Source organism: Salvelinus fontinalis, chromosome 37 (assembly GCF_029448725.1).
Source record: "Salvelinus fontinalis isolate EN_2023a chromosome 37, ASM2944872v1, whole genome shotgun sequence".
NCBI lineage: Eukaryota > Metazoa > Chordata > Actinopteri > Salmoniformes > Salmonidae > Salvelinus > Salvelinus fontinalis.
In genome coordinates, this window is record NC_074701.1 from 16,709,593 (window position 1) to 16,727,558 (window position 17,966).

Genomic DNA, 17,966 nt, shown 5'->3' on the forward strand with positions numbered 1-17,966 from the left:
ACAAGCTTATTTTCTGGCAATTGTGCCCTATTTCTGTGCTAGAGTTAGGTGGTATTCAGATTTTCATACCGTCATACCGTTTCTGTACCATACCAGGGTATACGTTATTACCGGAAGTGCACACAAAGGGCTCTATAATATAATTTTTTTTAAATGCACAAAACAATTTAGGCAGCAGGGATCGAGATCCAGGAGGGGATTGAATGTCTCTGTTGTAACCAAGAAGCTTGATCTTGACATCTAGCCACTTAGCTAGCAAGTTAGCAAACCAAATGCATAGCTGGAAACCTGAGCTTGAAATAATTTATTTGATACATCTTAGATTTCTTATAGTTAAACTTAACTTATAGTTAATTATAAGCAGTGGCGTAGCACACCTCCTAGCAGAACCCGCGAGGGTATTGAAAACCGGACAGTATGTATTTCGAAAACCCCCGGTATATGTTATCCTGTGCCTGATGTTAAACAAACCGTTATAAATGAATAATGCAAATAGTTAAGCCTATTTGCGTGATTGACCCATCATTTCAATAAAATCTCAGTTTATGATTGTAATTCAACTTTGCCATGGTATAGCCCCCGATAGGCCTGTCAGACAGCCTACAGTAGCCTACACAGCAAATTTGCAAGTGTTCAAATCTTGGTGTTAAGGTAAAAAGTGCTGTGGCGGTCCTCATGAGAGCCAGTTTCATCACTGCGACTTTTAACAAGGCCCACCCGTTAATTGAAATGCATTCCAGGGGACTACCTCATGAAACTGGTTGAGAGAGTGCCAAGAGTGTGCAAAGCTGTCATCAAGGCAAAGGATGGCAACTTTGAAGAATCTCAAATATAAAATATTTTGAGATTGGTTACTACATGATTCCATATGTGTTATATCATAGTTTAGATGTCTTCACTAGTATTCTACAATGTAGAAAATAGTCTAAATAAAGAAAAACCCTTGAATGAGTAGGTGTCCAAACTTTTGACTGGTACTGTATATGAATGATAAATAAAGCCAGGCATATTTAACAGTTAGGCTGTTGATTATAGACCTAATTAATTTGGGGTTTCCTCTCTTCTCACTTTTCTTATACAATTAAGGCAAGGGCTGTTTTCTTGCCTCCTAACTCCGCTGCTGCTACCGCCACATTGTTCTCAACACCAATATGCTGGTTAACTTTGCTATTATCCACATAGCTGTAAGGGGTGCGTACTGGCGGCAGAGAAGTCAGGCGCAGGAGAGAAAAAACTGTTGACAACGGCGCAGTTTAATAATAAAAACCACCGGAAAACAGAACAATCAAATAATGGGTACAAAACCCGTCGCACACCAGACATAACGTGCACAAGCACTTACAACAAACAATTCCGGACAAGGACATGGGGGGGAACAGAGAGTTAAATACACAACATGTAATGATGGAATTGAAACCAGGTGTGTGGGAAGACAAGACAAAACAAATAGAAAATTAAAAGTGGATCGATGATGGCTAGAAGACCGGCGATGCCAACCGCCGAGCGCCGCCCGAACAAGGAGAGGGACCAACTTCGGCGGAAGTCGTGACAATAGCAACATGGTCTAGGAAAAGGCGCCAATTCAACAGCGCACTGATATTTCAGAACGGCAGACAGCGACCACTATAGAATGCAGGAGAAAGCGCATTTGTTATAAAATTATTTTGCCATTGTCCTTAGCCATATACAATTTCAGTAGCACGTCTTACGAGTTATGGACTGTGCCATCCCCACGGTCTCCACAATGGATTAGTCCACTCAGACAAGACAGGTGTCTTGTACATCAAAGAAATCTTTGGTCGACCAACAGCCTATATACCAAACAATCAACCAGTTCGCTAAATGGGGTCAGTCCTAGTGTTGATTCTGGGGGGGTTAACATCAGTGGGATTGAAATTGACCCCAAATGCAGTGAATAAATGAAGTGTTATTTGAATCACAGTATAATCAACACTGTGTGGTGTTGTTGTTACTCGACTGTGTTGAGCTCATTTCCATTAACTCTATCAGAGCGAAAAAGACTTTCCCGGAATATAATTTTTCCCGGAATGCTTTGTTGCAGGTAGATATTTCCAATAGTTTGTATTAGTATTTATGTTTCTGCATGCACATTGACTGATTAATTGATTTTATACTATACCAAGATGAATAACTTGTTTCTAAACTAATCCAATCTGTAAGGGGTTGGACTTATTGCACCCGTTACTGAGATGGTTGTTCCAGTTTAGATGGTTTAGGTAGTCTAGTTTATTATGTCTTTCACCAGAGCAGTCATTCTGAATGCAGGTTGTGGGTGATAAAATATTGAAATTGTTGGATGTCCTCCCTCTGGCAGGATACCGTAAGGAATAAATAATCACTTCACAAACCAGTTTATTGTAACTTGCAGGTCTGATGTAGCCCATGAGGCAAAATTGTATTTTCAGACCACAATGTTAATGATAACTAGGCCTTATGAAATGTATAATATATAAAGGGTTGACTTTGAATTCAAACACATTCACTTGTTCAGTCACTAACTCGGTGAAGGCCTCAGAACTAAAAGTTATTGAATGCAACAACTATGTCTCTGTCACTAACAAACACATTAATGGGTGGGTATCTCTCACATTCAATTGAAAGGCATATGCAAATAAGGCGTTTACAACCTACATCGTTAAACCCCCCCCCCCCCCCCCCCCCAAAAAAAATACTGTAACACTACATGAGCTTTTCCCTAACATAAAAAAGTGTAACAGCAACAGCTCTAATAAAGTATTAATTTAAGTCTGAATTTGCAACATCCTTGGTGTTAAGGACCGCCACTCTAGGGGTGTTAGTTTGTGAACACTTTGAAAAGTTTTAACATTATTTTGGTGCGTCACATATAATTTGACTGTGGGTGTTAAGATTCTGGGTGTTAAAATTCTGATCTAAAATTTGCTGTGTGTGCATGCAAGCAGTAGTGTATTTGTTTGTATCCCTACCTGCAGTGCGCTGTTGAGGAAGCAGCTGTTTTGGCCCGGCTCGTTGCTGAGTCCTTTACTGGGGGCGATGGATGTCATGGTGCGTGGGGTAAAGATCCCCTGCAGTCCGCCGCTTCTGGACGCAAAGTAGTTCCTCTTCCAAGACATGTTCCTGGCTGTGAGTCACCTATTTCCCGGGATCAACACTCAACAGTCCGCCCCCATGACAAAACACACAGGGCCATCTTTGCAGTGGCAGAAAAAAACGGAGAGTGAAAATCAGTGGGTGTCCAAAATGGGCTAGAAAGACAAAACAAAAATCAATACAACTGTGGTTAGTTTTTCCAATGGTTTGATTTGACTGATGGAGTCCAGAGACTCTAATGTTCCTAGTGCAATATCGGACAGGGTGTGTCCTATCTAATCCAGTCTTCAGAGAGATAGAGCGAGTGGAATCTTCTCATCCTCTAGCTTTCTCACTCCCTCTCAGTCTCCCTCCTGGACTCCCCCTCTTTCTTGGACTCGTTTGTGGAATCTCACAGACGTCTGACACTAGGGGACTCGTTGATGGTAGTTGTTGTTGCTGCTGCAGGTGTGTCGACCCTCACTGGTGTCTCCTGCACAGCCAAGTACAGCAGTCTTAGCTCCTCAACAACAGAAGCTCTTTACAGAACAGGCCAAAGGGGAGAGAGGTGAAAGTTCACACTTCAGCAGATCTGCAGGGGGACAAGAACATAGAAGTTTATGAGCGGGCTCCTCCCCATACCACCTCCCCCTCACTGGTTTAATCACACTCCCACACTAAAGTCACAATAGAGGGAGATATATTTACAATCAAGACCCTCTCTCCCACTCAAAATGCCATGTCTCCTCCAGTGCTCTCCCTGCCCTACCTCTGTCTTTACTCGATTTCCACACGCAGTATGCAGATGTCTCCACTATCACCACGGTGGAAGGGGAATAGATTTGCTGGCAGTCATCCCATTTGCGGAGCGTTAAGACGGGAGAAAAGTCAAAGCCCACCCTCCACTGGGTCTCTGCACAAGTGCCTGGGACTGCATTCCCTCCTTCCTTCTAGCACACACCGTGCAGATAATGCCTAGCAGGAGACGTGGTAGTGTGACGTCACTCTGCCACGAGTGGTGCAGGTCTGAGGCACTCTAATCAGAAATCCACAGACAGGCTAAATAAAGCTGTGCAAAGTCTGCTCGGTGGGCGGACACAGGTGTGTGAAGGTGATTATGAGGATGACAGCGTAGAGAGAGGACAGCGTAGAGAGAGTGGTAATTCCACAGTGGTTTTATAAAACCCTTGTCATTTGTAAATATTACAAATCTCATTGCCCTTTGTGATATGGAAGGAAACTTTTTTTTCTTCCCCCCCAATTTCATGGTATCCAATTGGTAGTAGTTACAGTCTTGTTTCATCGCTGCAACTCCCGTACAGACTCGGGAGGGACAAATGCATCCTCCGAAACACATCCCAACCTAGCCACACTGCTTCTTGACACAATGCACAGCCAACCCGGAAGCCAGTCGCACCAAGGATGAACCAGACTTGTGGAGGCTACAATTCTCTTTCTGAGGTCTTGGCTGATTTCTTTTCATTTCCCCATGATGTCAAGCAAAAAGGCACTGCGTTTGAAGGTAGGCCTTGAAATACATCCACAGGTACACCTCCAATTGACTCAAATTATGTCAATTATCCTATCAGAAGCTTCTAAAGCCATGACATCATTTTCTGGAATTTTCCAAGCTGTTTAAAGGCACAGTCAACTTAGTGTATGTAAACTTCTGACACACTGGAGTTGTGATACAGTGAATTATAAGTGAATTCTAAGTAATCTGTCTGTAAACAATTGTTGGAAAAATGTCTTGTGTCATGCACAAAGTAGATGTCCTAACCGACTTGCCAAAACTATAGTTTGTTAACAAGAAATTTGTGGAGTGCTCGAAAAACGTGTTTTAATGACTCCAACCTAAGTGTATGTAAACTTCTGACTTCAACTGTACACTGAGTGTACAAAACACTAAGGACACCTGCTCTTTCCATGACATAATGTAGACTGACCAATGGCACACGTACACATTCCATGAATCCAGGGGAAAGCTATGATCCCTTATTGATGTCACTTGTTAAATCCACTTCAATCAGTGTAGATGAAGGGAAGGAGCCAGGTTAAAGAATGTTTTTTAAGCCTTGAGACAATCGAGACATGGATTGTGTACGGGTGCCATTCAGAGGGTGAATGGGCAAGACAAAATATTTAAGTGCATTTGAATGGGGTATGATAGTAGGTGCTAGGTTTTTCACTCTCAACAGTTTCCCATGTTTATCAAGAATTGTCCACCACCCAAAGGACATCCAGCCAACTTGACACAACTTTGAAAAGAATTGGCGTCAACATGGGCTGTGGAATGCCTTCGACACATTGTAGAGTCCAAGCCCCGACGAATTGAGGCTGTTCTGAGAGCAAAGGGTGCAACTCAATATTAGGAAGGTGTCCTTAATGTTTTGTTCACTCAGTGTATACAGTGCATTTGGAAAGTATTTCACATTTTGTTACGTTATAGCCTTATTCTAAAATGTATTAAAAACATGTTTTTCCTCATAAATCTACACACAATACCCCATATTGACAAATTGAAAACACGTTTATAGAATATTTGCAATAATTAAAAAAATTATAATAAAATAAATGCTTTATTTACGTAAGTATTCAGACCCTTTGCTATGAGACTCGAAATTGAGCTCATGTGCATCCTGTTTCCATTGGTCATCCTTGAGATGTTAAAACAACTTGGAGTTCACCTGTGGTAAATTCAATTGATTGGACATGATTTGTAAAGGCACACACCTGTATATATAAGGTCCCACAGTTGACAGTGCATGTCAGAGCAAAAACCAAGCCATGAGGTCGAAGGAATTGTCCGTACAGCTCCGAGACAGGATGTTGAGGCACAGATCTGGGGAAGGGTAGCAAAACATTTCTGCAACATTGAAGGTCCCCATGGACACAGTGGCCTCCATCATTCTTAAATGAAAGAATTTTGGAACCACCAAGACACTTCCTAGAACTGGCTGCCCGGCCAAACTAAGCAATCAGGGGAGAAGGGCCTTGGACCAAGAACCCGATGGTCACTCTGACAGAGCCCCCGGAGTTGCTCTGGGGAGATGGGAGAAACTTCCAGAAGGACAACCATCTCTGCAGCACTCCACCAATTAGGCCTTTACGGAAGCCACTCTTCAGTAAAAGGCACATGACAGCCCGCTTGGAGTTTGACAAAAGGCACCTAAAGGACTCTCAGACCATGAGAAACAAGATTCTCTGGTCTGATGAAACCAAGATTGAACTCTTTGGCCTGAATGCCAAGCATCATGTCTGGAGGAAGCCTGGCACCATCCCTACAGTGATGAATGGTGGTGGCAGCATCATGTTGTGGGGATGTTTTTTAGCCACATGGACTGGGAGACTATCCAGGACTGAGGAAAAGATGAACGTAGCAAAGTACAGAGACATCCTTGATGAAAACCTGCTCCAGAGCGCTAGGACCTCAGACTGGGTAGAAGGTTCACCTTCCAATAGGGCAACGACCCTAAGCAAACAGCCAAGACATTGCAGGAGTGGCTTCGGGACAAATCTCTGCATGATCCCGGACTTGAACCCGATCGAACATCTCTGGAGAGCCCTGAAAATAGCAGTGCAGTGATGCTCCCCATCCAACCTGACAGAGCTTGAGAGGATCTGCAGAGAAGAATGGGAGAAACTCCCCAAATACAGGTGTGCCAAGCTTGTAGTGTCATAACCAAGAAGACTTGAGGCTGTAATCACTTCCAAATGTCCTTCAACAAAGTACTGAGTAAAGGGTCTGAATACTTATGTAAATGTAATATTTCAGTTTTGTATTTATAAAAATGTGGAGAAAAAAAAGAAAAAAAACGTTTTTGCTTGTCATTATGAGGTATTGTGTGTAGATTGATGAAGGAAAAAAATATTTAATCAATTTTAGAATAGGCTGTTACGTAACAAAATGTGGAAAAAGTCAAGGGGTCTGAATACTTTCCGAATACACTGTATATGCTTATGGTAACATTTATGATACTATGAAACATTTATTAGGTTTGGTGGCTAAAAATCGGAGCTCTTGGCGGTTTTTAAGTAGGCTCTTTCTCAGTCCTTCCATATCCATCATCATCACAATGTGCTTTAAATGGTCCGACTTCAGGGCAGAGTTGCAAGGAAGGGACGAGGAGTGAGATGAAAGGGAGAGTGATTAAGAAGGAGGGAGAGAACAATGAAAGAGGTAATAAGGTGGAGGTACAGAGGAGGAGAGCAAGAAAGAGTCAGTACATCCCTATTGTGTGTGGTGGCTGTGATGAACCGAGCCTTCTCTCCAATTCCTCTTTCGTTCCTCCACTCCTCTCTGCTTCTCTCCTCTGGATGTGTTTACCCAATGTTGAATCACAAGCTGACCTGTACTTGTGATGTCACCAGGTCACATGTCTGTCTGTTTGTGTTTGCTCTTCACAACCCGGACCTGTGGCACCGACTGGCAGGATCAACCAACCTCTGGTGTACAGTGTACACAGTCTGCCTATGACAGACACAAAGTTTTGAGTTTTGTGTTTGCAGACACCAAAAGGGAAACATTAATAATCCTGAATGAGTCATTCATTAATGAGTCATTCATAAACCACCACTGTTCAAATGTGGGAAGAAATGTCCTCCTTCCACACACTTTATTAAAAACGGTGTAAAAAAACTAAATGTGAACAATTAATCACCGTCGCTTATTCAAGAGGATAGACTCTTGGTGAACCTGAGGCGACACTGAGCAAGACTACGGCGTGTGTCTGTGTCTCTACTCTGCACTTATGCATGTCTGCGTAATTACTTGTTTACTTCAAGGAGGAGGATCAACAGCCCTCCTGTCCTCTCTATCCCACAAGCCCAGTGAATGGTGCTGAGTCCAAAATAGTTCCTCTGCCAGACAAAAACAACACTTTCAGCGCTCGTGGTGGGAGTAAGACAATCCCTGAGCTGAGGGTCAAACAGACACACACTCCCACTCTGGGACTGGCTGGCTGGGCTGGGGAATTATATGGGCGTTTCCTATAGGTGGACGGTTGTGAAGCAGCCTAATCACCGGCGCAGGGAGGAGAGGGTTCAAAGGGGGGGCTTAGACGTTTCCTGTAATGAGGTGGCTTGTTAACACCAATGCTGGGTGAAGACGCTGGGGGTGCTTGGGCATCTCCTATAGGTGGTGTTGTGTTGTTATCATCCCGACTGAGTGTTCCCTACCAAGGGCGAGGTTAAGGGGGAGTGTAGCATGGGCGTCTCCTATACAGCTAACTACCGTTTTGTTGGGGGAGTGGAGGGAGTTCAGTTAAGAGGCAGGTCATGTGGGCAGATTAGCCTGATCAGACCCTGCCTAGGATTAGTCTGTCCCGTTGGTCAGGGATCTGTCTGGGCCTGGGAGGGAGGCAGACCTGACTAACCTAGCCGCTACGCTACGACATGAAGCTCATATTAGCTCCACCACAGACACAGATGTCTACTGGGCTGTAGGAGGCTCCCTCAGCATGGCCCGTAGCCACTGTGCATTTACAACACCACATGGCCAGGGGCAGCCACAGGGAGTTAGAAAACATGCTACTAGTCCCAGATACTCATGGAGAGAGACGGGATTCCCTCCCTCCCTGCTGCCTTCACATGAGCTCATTACAGACAGCTCAGATGAAATGTTCTCCAAAAGCCATCATTGTCAAAGAAGTGACCACAAGTGCTGGATGATTTCTAAGCGGTAGGTAATTGGGACACTACATTGGGAAACTACACTGCAAGCATATCCCTAGCAGTCCAGAGGTGTTATTTTCGGTATGCAACACCAGAAGCATAAAAACGGAGGCAGCATCTTCAGTGCGAGACACTCATTTCAGATGAGAACACTTCGGAAGCGTGATTGAAATGCTTGATGATCACAGTGGCTCCAGTTTCAACCGAAGCTTGCGCTATGCGAGCGCTTTGGCCGGTTTGTGCCACAAAGCCAGAAAACCAAAGTGGGCTAAGTCTCCTAGGCAACAAAAGTATAGGCCTAGATGACAGCTGATGATGTGCTCCAAAGGGTGTTTGAATTCATCCATCTCTTTTCATTCACTTAGATGTCCTAGGACATAGGAAATGGGTCTCAGAAGGGATGTTCTCTAAAAGAGGCATCATTACTGAATGAAGTCATCGATGAAAGGGGAGTCAGGATAACGACACCCTAAATACACCTCTTCACACAGCAGCACAGCCTTCAGTCAGCATTCAGGGACCCGAGAGAGAATCTGTTTGACTCAGGGAAGATGGCGCCCATTGCCAGGCAACTGGCTGCCACATCTGATTAGAGGGCTGGGTGCTGATGGACTGGCCTCTCTGACCAGGAGGCATGTTGACATGCCCACATCGATCAGTGCGTGTCCCATCACGTCCAGGCCAGCTCTGCTCACAGTGATTTTCTCACCAGGCAGCTACGCAGACCACTGCAACAGGCCTGGGTGCCATCACACACATGGTAACGTGTTGGCTTCTCTCTCGCCATATGATTGTCAGGTAAGATTAGCCTACGTGCTTTTGAGTAGGACCTACATAGGAAAGGTTAGGAGAATCAAAATTGGAAAAACTAAATCAATACCCATCTATCTGCATTAAAATGAATCATGGTCCTTCATAAGAAAGATCCATACTAAAGCAAACCACCCAGAATGATGCTGGACCCTTGTGGCTGTGTGACACTGACTGGGCAGTGTGTACACAGTGTGACTGAAACCCACCAATTTTGACTAATTCAATTGAACTCAGTGAGGCGAAAAGGCTGAGCTGAGCGCCAGCGAGACGGAATATCCCCTGACGACATTAATGGGCCATTATACAGTTCACCCATCCTGTCTGCCATACACCGCACAGATAAAGTGAGAAAAGGCTTCTTAAAAAAATACCCCATCAAATTAAATAAAGCTGTATGTCCCAGAGAAATACCATTCGGGTGCTTGAGAAGTATAAACAATAGTAAAACGCTGTTTAAAGCTTAAATAGCGTTATACTGCCTCGAACAGGATTAAGCAAATGAAGCCTGACAAGACTCTTTGGTGCAATTCCAGCTTAACGGGCATAAAGACAGACACACACAACACAGCATAGTAATCCCCCCCCCCCCCCCCCCCCCCCCCACATTCCATATCATCTCATAATAAATCATCAATAGAGGCAGGAGACAGTCTACAACACCTTTACTGGCAGTCACTCCCTGGGGGGGGCTTGTCTAGAAGTGGTTACGCAACATGATTACAGTCTGTAGCTGAGTGTAGCCCCTCCTCCGCCCGCACCCCTAGAAATCACCACTAATGCCTCCCGTTGACACCCCTCCAGCACCACACCACCACATTGCCAGCCTGGCAGGGGCGCCGTGCCAGGGCCTGGCCTCCACCGGGACTACGCCAACAGGGGGATGCAAAGTAGACTTGTGGAGGCTGCATGGGGCTCGCTCCCAAAGACTGGTGCTCTAGTGCTCACATGCAGGCCCACTGCTGTGCTGCCATTGACTATATCAACTGAATTTAGGACTGTACTGGCAAATCTGTAGCCTGATCACCAACAACGGTCTGTGCCTTTAGGAAAGTCTTCCAACCTGGAAATGGCATGCCCTGATGTTGTTTCACTTTCATTGGAGACAGGGGAGGAATTCAGTTTGGCCACACTGATATTGACATTCCCTCATTAATGAAAACAGTGAGGAGTCTCACCATCGAACAAACTCACACCCCAGTCTGACAGTAACAGCTTCAGCTACTGATGATTTTACCACAATCTACTTCTGCCAAGAGGACCTTCTAGGAGCTTACAGTGACACATGAAAACAGGACCCCTGCTGGTGAGAATCACACCACCATTAAACCAAGAGCCAAGGCTCTGGCAGATTCTGGCTTTGACTACTAGTCAAAAGGCAATCATTGAATGAACAGTTCGAGGGGACTTGATGAGGGATACCAATGAAATGTTGGTCAAACAATGAGGAAAGAGGTCACTGCTGACTTGTCTGTATTCCAGCAGCCTAACCTGAATAACGTTTGCCACTATTAAAACCCTGGCCTCTGACCTGCCAAATGATAAAACATCTGTCCCCGGCTTGCATTGCTGGTAAATCTGGGCTGTTTGGGCATTTAAGCTGGCCTCCTAATTGTCTTAATGCGGCATTACTGTATTTATGTAATCAGCTCCAGCCCTATTTAAAATGACCTGGCCTGGAAGATCGTTCTAACATGGGAGGAGGGAGAGAGAGACAGGCTAAATTAATCTTGAAATAACCTTGCCATAATTCTTGTATCTGGTTTACTGTTACTGAGAATGTGGCACTAAAGCAGAATAAACCAACTAATCTCAGCAGAAAATGCTTTGCCTCACAGTGAGAGAGAGAGAGCACTTGGGTCTTAATGAGTATTACATAAGGTAGCATAACATAGGCCTACATCTGTTTGCAGACAGACAACATCTAGCGACAATTAATGACTCTTGAAATCTTAAGGCTGACTCCTGATTCTCTCAGTCATTCACACGCACTTGTGATTTAGGTTTGAAATGACTTGCTATGGCTCAGGTGGGGAAGGGGGAGAGACGTTGAAGAGATTAGAAGCATGCTGTGCGGTATGGGGTGATGCCAGGACAAACAATGTAAGTGTGCAGTGTGCACATACAAACACACACACACACCCATCCTGGCTGCATGTCTGCACGCTATCAGAGCTCTGGCAGACGGCAGGGGGTAGTGGCAGCCTGCGAACGTGGGAAAAGGAGGGATTCAGTATAAGGGGCTACCGTGGGACCCGACATCATTGCGGCGCGTTCTACATTTTTCATGCGGCGAGCGCGAGATCAGACAGACAATATTTTTAGGTATCGCAGATTAGCCTACTTGGAAATAGTCATCTGTCTGTTTTGTAGGGTATGCGTTAGCCAATAAAAAGCACCTCTTTGTCGCACTATTTACACACTCGCTCTCTCATCATTCGCTGCTTCAAGTTCAATAGCACCTCTTCTCTCCTAGTTTGGGTGTGCGAGATCAAGTGCAGCTTTAGGCTATATGGGTGGTCTAAATGAAATGCATGGGTGGAGAGGCATGGTGCAGTTAGCCTATTTTAGCAAGGAAATTTGCTTAAGTATGTTTAGGCTACAGTTTACTACAGTTTCAGGAAATAACTATTGACAATTAAAAGTTGAGGTGCAACGTTGCGCCTTTTCCTTTTCAATAAATATTGATAACCTATTTTTTTGTCTTTGCATGGAAATCGTCCCGCTCCTAAAGGGGTAGCCTGTAGGCTAAACGTAAGAGAAAGTGCAAGTGTCCGCTCTCATCATTCTTGCTGCTTTAATCTCAGTAGCCATACCTCTCCTCTCCTAGTTGGGCGTGTGAGATCAGGTTTGCGTGTGGTCTCTATTAAACAAAGCATGCTATATGCATGGGCGGAGAACCATGGGGGTTATCTTTCCAAGGAAATGAACTTCCGAAATATAATAAAGCTATAGTTTAGGCCTACTACATTTTCTGTAAATAAATACTGATCACCCATATTTGTCTCTGCCTGCAAAACATCCCGCTCCTATTAAAGTATGCTATATTATGCAAAACGTAGCTGGAGAGAAAGTGCAAGTGCGATAACCCCCGTGCTTCTACGTTCCAACTCTGGCTCTCTTTCAAACTACGTCTAGCCTAATGGCTGATATATCCCAGGAATACCAATAACCTAATATACCCTAATGGGCCAAGTGAGAATCTCTGGTAATTTAACATATTTCTTGGGTTATTTTTGATATTGCCTACAGGGCGCAAAATTGCTGGGACCATGGCTGCCAAGCGATATGCCTGACCTATGCCTAAAATAAAATTTGCAGGACTGCGGTCGGGTTCGGGGCTAGTTCTTGTGGGAGCGGGTGGGAGTTGGACTAACCTAACGTAGCGGGCGTTAAAAGGCCCCTTGACCCGAGTCCCGATATTCGTTTTTCAGGGGAAACGGAAGTTAGGTTGACTATACCGTATCCTTGAAAACCGGAAACATCCACCTTCTACCAAACCCGCGGAGAGTGAAGTCGGAAAATAAGCCAGCAGGAGTGAGCGGGTACGGTATGAAAAGCTGCGGGAGCGGGAGGATGAAATCAGTCCCGCGCAGACCTCCAATTCAATAACATTTCCACTCCCAAAGAAAACAGGGCAGATGCAGAAGGTTGTTTTTTGTGATGAGGGTGTGGGTATGTGGGGTGGATGGTCAAACACACCAGACATGATGACACATTGGTCAGTACCAACACCCCTCTCCCCCTCTCCCGTACAACCTCTTTCCACCTCCATCAATATTTCCGAGAAAAAGAAAAGTGCGAGGAGAGCAGTGGGAAGCAGTAAGAGAACACTCAATAGTTTCAAGTAACTGACAGTGAGAGAGATGAAAAATCGAAAGAGACTGAAAAGGAGTTTGAGAGGATAAAACTAGGAGACATTGCTATGTAGCTAGAATAGAGGAGATGAGAGAGAGAGAAAGAGAGCGAGATGAGAGAGAGAGAGAGAGAGAGAGAGAGAGAGAGAGATGAGAGAGAGAGAGAGAGAGAGAGATGGAAAGCAGGGCAGGGGTGAGCGGAGGGTATGGCAGCAATCACTCTGGCCAGATCAGTGGAGATGAACTGGGCTGAAGCCAGCCAGAGAGAGAGGTTGAGACTGGGCACAGAGCTCCATCTCCGGCTTTCAGCCTTTCTGTCTCCCTCACTCACTCCCTCAGTCACTCACTCTTTGACTCTCTCACTCGATCACTCACCAGGGTTCTAAATATAAAAAATGTATTGGTTGCAAAAAACTAATATGTAACACTGTAAAGACACTAGCTTATTATAAAAAGCTAAAATCATGGAGCGAATTAAGGGGGAGCTGAATGAGACGTTAGCAACTCTAAATGAGAAGCTAGCTCCCCTAAATGCAACAAAAGTCAAACTTGGGGGGGGTGGGGTCCTCTAAATAATGAAATTTAACCATTCTAATATTTGTTTAAAAAGCCGTGGTAAATATGACAATAAAAGCTTCCAATGAAACGAACACCCCCACCTCTCTGTCATGGTTTAAACAATCTATTTCTACAGTATGTGGTGGCGCTGTCCACTCAGTAGTACTGAATTTCAGCTTTAGCTGAGCTCCTTTACACATTGATTTTCCTTTGTACTTCCTCATTTTTGCTATTTGTTTGCCATGCGTCGTTTAATAAAAAAATATCCTTTATTCCAACTCATTACATTTATCCATTGATGTATCATTGCTTGCTGTTGTCAGTCAGCTCTTTAGATCACTCAATGCTTTGGTTTTCAGGTGCTCGTGGGTGCTGGGGTTCTCCCTGCCATCCGTGACCAGAGGTAGCAGACCATTTATTTACCTATATTCTTTTCTAAAGATGTTTGTTTTCTTTCCTGGATCAGCTGATGGTCGACAATATCACTAGACAACACGCCTACAGCTAGACACCAATGCGCATCCAATCCATCCAACAAGTATACGTTAATGAAAGTAGGCCTATAGTTGACTCTTTTGGTTAGAAGCATTCGATTTTGCAACTGCATAGACCTACATTATTTTGGATATGTGAGCCCAGGAGAGCTCTTTCACAGTGAAACATCATGACATGTTAAGTAGGCATAGTTACACATACAGTGTATTTTAAGCGATAACCAAGACCTATAAATAGTACAGGGCTTAAGTTCAATGTTTTAATTCAATTCTTATTTGTTAATAATGACAAATAACACTGTCATAAATGTCATTAATGCAAGGATAGAGAGTTAGTGTTTTATGTCACACGATCTGTGAAGACTCCAAGCATTAATTCATGAACTAGGGTGTAAAACATGTTTTGATTCAACTCATGTTGTCACGCCCTGACCTTAGTATTCTATGTTTTCTGTATTATTTTGGTTAGGTCAGGGTGTGACGAGGGTGGATATGATTGTTTTGTATTGTCTAGGGTTTTTGTATGTCTAGGTGTGTGTGTGTAGTCTAGGCATATGTAGGTCTATGGTGGCCTAGATTGGTTCCCAATCAGAGGCAGCTGTTTATCGTTGTCTCTGATTGGGGATCCTATTTAGGTTGCCATTTTACAGTTTGGTTTGTGGGTTATTGTCTATGTGATGTTGCATGTCTGCACTCATGTCATTTAGCGTTCACGTTCGTGTTGTTATTTTGTATAGTTTGTTCAGTCTTCTTCGTTATTAAAAAGAAGATGTATTATCATCACGCTGCGCCTTGGTCTCCTCACTACAACGATCGTGACACATGTATTACATTGAATGTAGGCTTCTTATTCTGCCAGGTTGTTAGCTAGCTACAACAGCCAAAGATGTAACATGCATTCCTCAAAACACCACCCAGAGAGAACGTTTGCTAACAAGTGACAAACAAGTCCTCGTGATGTGGATGCTGAGGAACTTAAAACTTGTGACTCTCTCTATTGCAGTCCTGTTGATGTGGATTGGGGCATGTTCCCTCCTCTGCTTCCTGAAGTCAACAATCAACTCCTTTGTTTTGCTTAAGTTGAGGGAGAGGTTGTTATCATGACACCACAGTGCCAGTTCACTTACCTCCTCCCGATAGGCTGACTCATCGTTGTTGGTTATCATGCAGTGGTCTCGTCAGCAAACTTGATGATGGAGTCGGTGCTGTGCAAAGCCACGCAGTCGTGGGAGAACAGGGAGTACAGCAGAGGCCCGAGGACACATCCCTGGGGCTACCCTGTGTTAAGAGTCAGTGTGGAGGAGGTGTTGTTGCCAATCCTCACAGCCTGTGGTCTGCTCGTCAGGAAGTCCAGGATCCCGTTGCAGAGGGTGATGTCCAGGCCCAGGGCTCTGAGCCTTGTGAATAGCTACGGAAATGGCATCTTCCGTGGATCTGTTTGAGCGGTAGGCAAATTGGAGTGAGTCCAGTGTGCCTGGCATGCTGGCCTTGATGTTGGCCATGAACAGCCTCTTAAACCACTTCACGATAATTGAGGTGAGCGCGACGGGGCGATAGCCATTTGGGCATGTCACCTTGTCTTTCTTGGGCACGGAGACGATGGTGGTCTCCTTTAAGCAGTTGGGGACTACAGCCTGAGACAGGGACAGGTTGAAGTTGTCCGAGAAGACGCCTGCCAGCTGGTCAGCACACACTCTGAGGACGTGGCCAGGGATGCCATCTGGGTCGGCGGCTTGGCGAGTATTCACTCTTTTGAGAGTTTTCTTCACGTCAGCCTAGGACGGCGAAAGCACCTGGTCGTCTGGAGCAGTGAGAGTCTGCCTGAATGGCTCAGTATTGTCTGCCTCGGAGCGAGCATAGAATGTGTTAAGCTCATCTGGGAGGCAGGCTTGGGTTGGCACCACACAGTTGGATTTGCCTTTGCAGTCTGTGATAGTCTGTAGTCCTTGCCACATGTGACGCGAATCTGAGTTGTCAAACATCAATTCAAGTTTGAGTCTGTATTGTCTTTTTGCGTCCCTAATGGATATGCGGAGCGAAACAAAGGAGGTACTTCCACAATACTGATGATGGATCAGCTCCTAGAAAGATGATATCACGTATGGCTGCAAAAATTGAGGAAGCTTATTCTATGACAATGCACTAAATCGAGATTTGTTGTTGTTACATATCGTGAAATATATGGAGGCAAAAATTACAATAGCCTACAATTAGCAAAATAGAACTCGAATGAACATGAAATTGGTTACAATATTATAAAATGATATAGGCCTATGTAGCCTATACTGTAGGCTATTTATCTTTTAATGCAATCATCTCAGTTTTCATGTTTATCCCTCGCTTGTTTGTAACAATTGCAAAGACATTGTGCAACTTTGTATTTGTAGTCAACTTCGTTGTGAAGTCAATAGCGTCACAGAGAGACATATAAACATCTTGATTCTATGTTTAGTGGAGATCTTCTGTGTATAAAGTGACGCGGTAGGGGGAAAAACGTATCTGTCGATGCACTTAGAGTGGTCTGAGGCAGTTGGTAAATAACAAGCGTTTTGTGCAACCTTAGTAACGATGGTGTTGGGAAACAGCTCGGATATTTAACGATGCTTCAACGAAAGTTCTAATGATGAACAAGATGCTTTTGGGAAACTGGGCCCAGATCTTTTGACCTGGTTGTGCTAAAGCAAGCTGTTTCAGCTGTTAGTAGTAATGGTGCAGCCTTTAGACGCTATCGAATCTGCACTTGCTTTTTTTTCTAAGGACCTCGGAATCAACGGTACAGCGGAGCCTTATCAGTACAACAATAATTATCTCGGAGATTGTTTTCCTAGTCGCAAGGCTCCCAAAATAAAACTCCTGGTCGCACAGCAAAATTGGTCACACTTTGTAGCACTATCACTTACTCTATGTTTCTCTCTCTCTCTCGCAGGCATCCAGCACTCAATGTCCCTTTGTCCTGGCACCCAGGCCTGCTTATTCATCTTACCATCTGTATGATAAAGTGCCACCTGAACCCGGGCCAAGAAGCCATGTGAACTCAACTCTCAGCATCGCAGGGGGGTGGATGGATAGAAGCAAGATGGCGCCGACAGACATGCCTCCGCCCAGTACCCTGCCCTGAACTTTAGTCACTGTTACTAGCCGGCTCCGACCCGATACTCTACCCTGCACCTTAGAGACTGCTGCCCTATGTACATAGAGGCATTGAACACTGGTCAATTTAATAATGTTTGCATACTGTTTTACCCACTTTATATGTACAGTATACTGTATTCTAGTCAAGGTTCATGTTATATAACTACTACTGTACACACCTTTTCTATTCATATACTCTCCATACTGTTTATACACACCTGTGCTGTCCCCGACTAAAACAAATCTTTGTTGAACTAGTCATCTACATTTTTAAACGTGTCTTTTTCCCTACACCATGTGTGTTATAATAGAATCAACTATATGTAGGCTACTGAGCTTGTCTGATGCTTTAAGCACACTGTGACTAAATAAT

At 44.4% G+C, this 17,966-nt stretch overlaps 1 protein-coding gene across 6 annotated transcripts in view; it reads right to left on the reverse strand.

The window, feature by feature from the left end:
* The window catches only part of usp54a (ubiquitin specific peptidase 54a), a 92,931-nt gene that overhangs the window by 44,564 nt on the left and 30,401 nt on the right, over positions 1-17,966 (reverse strand). For all 6 annotated transcript variants that reach the window (XM_055902168.1, XM_055902165.1, XM_055902166.1 and 3 more), the window contains one exon: positions 2,967-3,661. In XM_055902168.1, coding sequence (XP_055758143.1) covers positions 2,967-3,113 — 147 coding nt within the window. In that variant the 5' untranslated portion in view covers positions 3,114-3,661. The remainder of the gene's footprint in view (positions 1-2,966; positions 3,662-17,966) is intronic.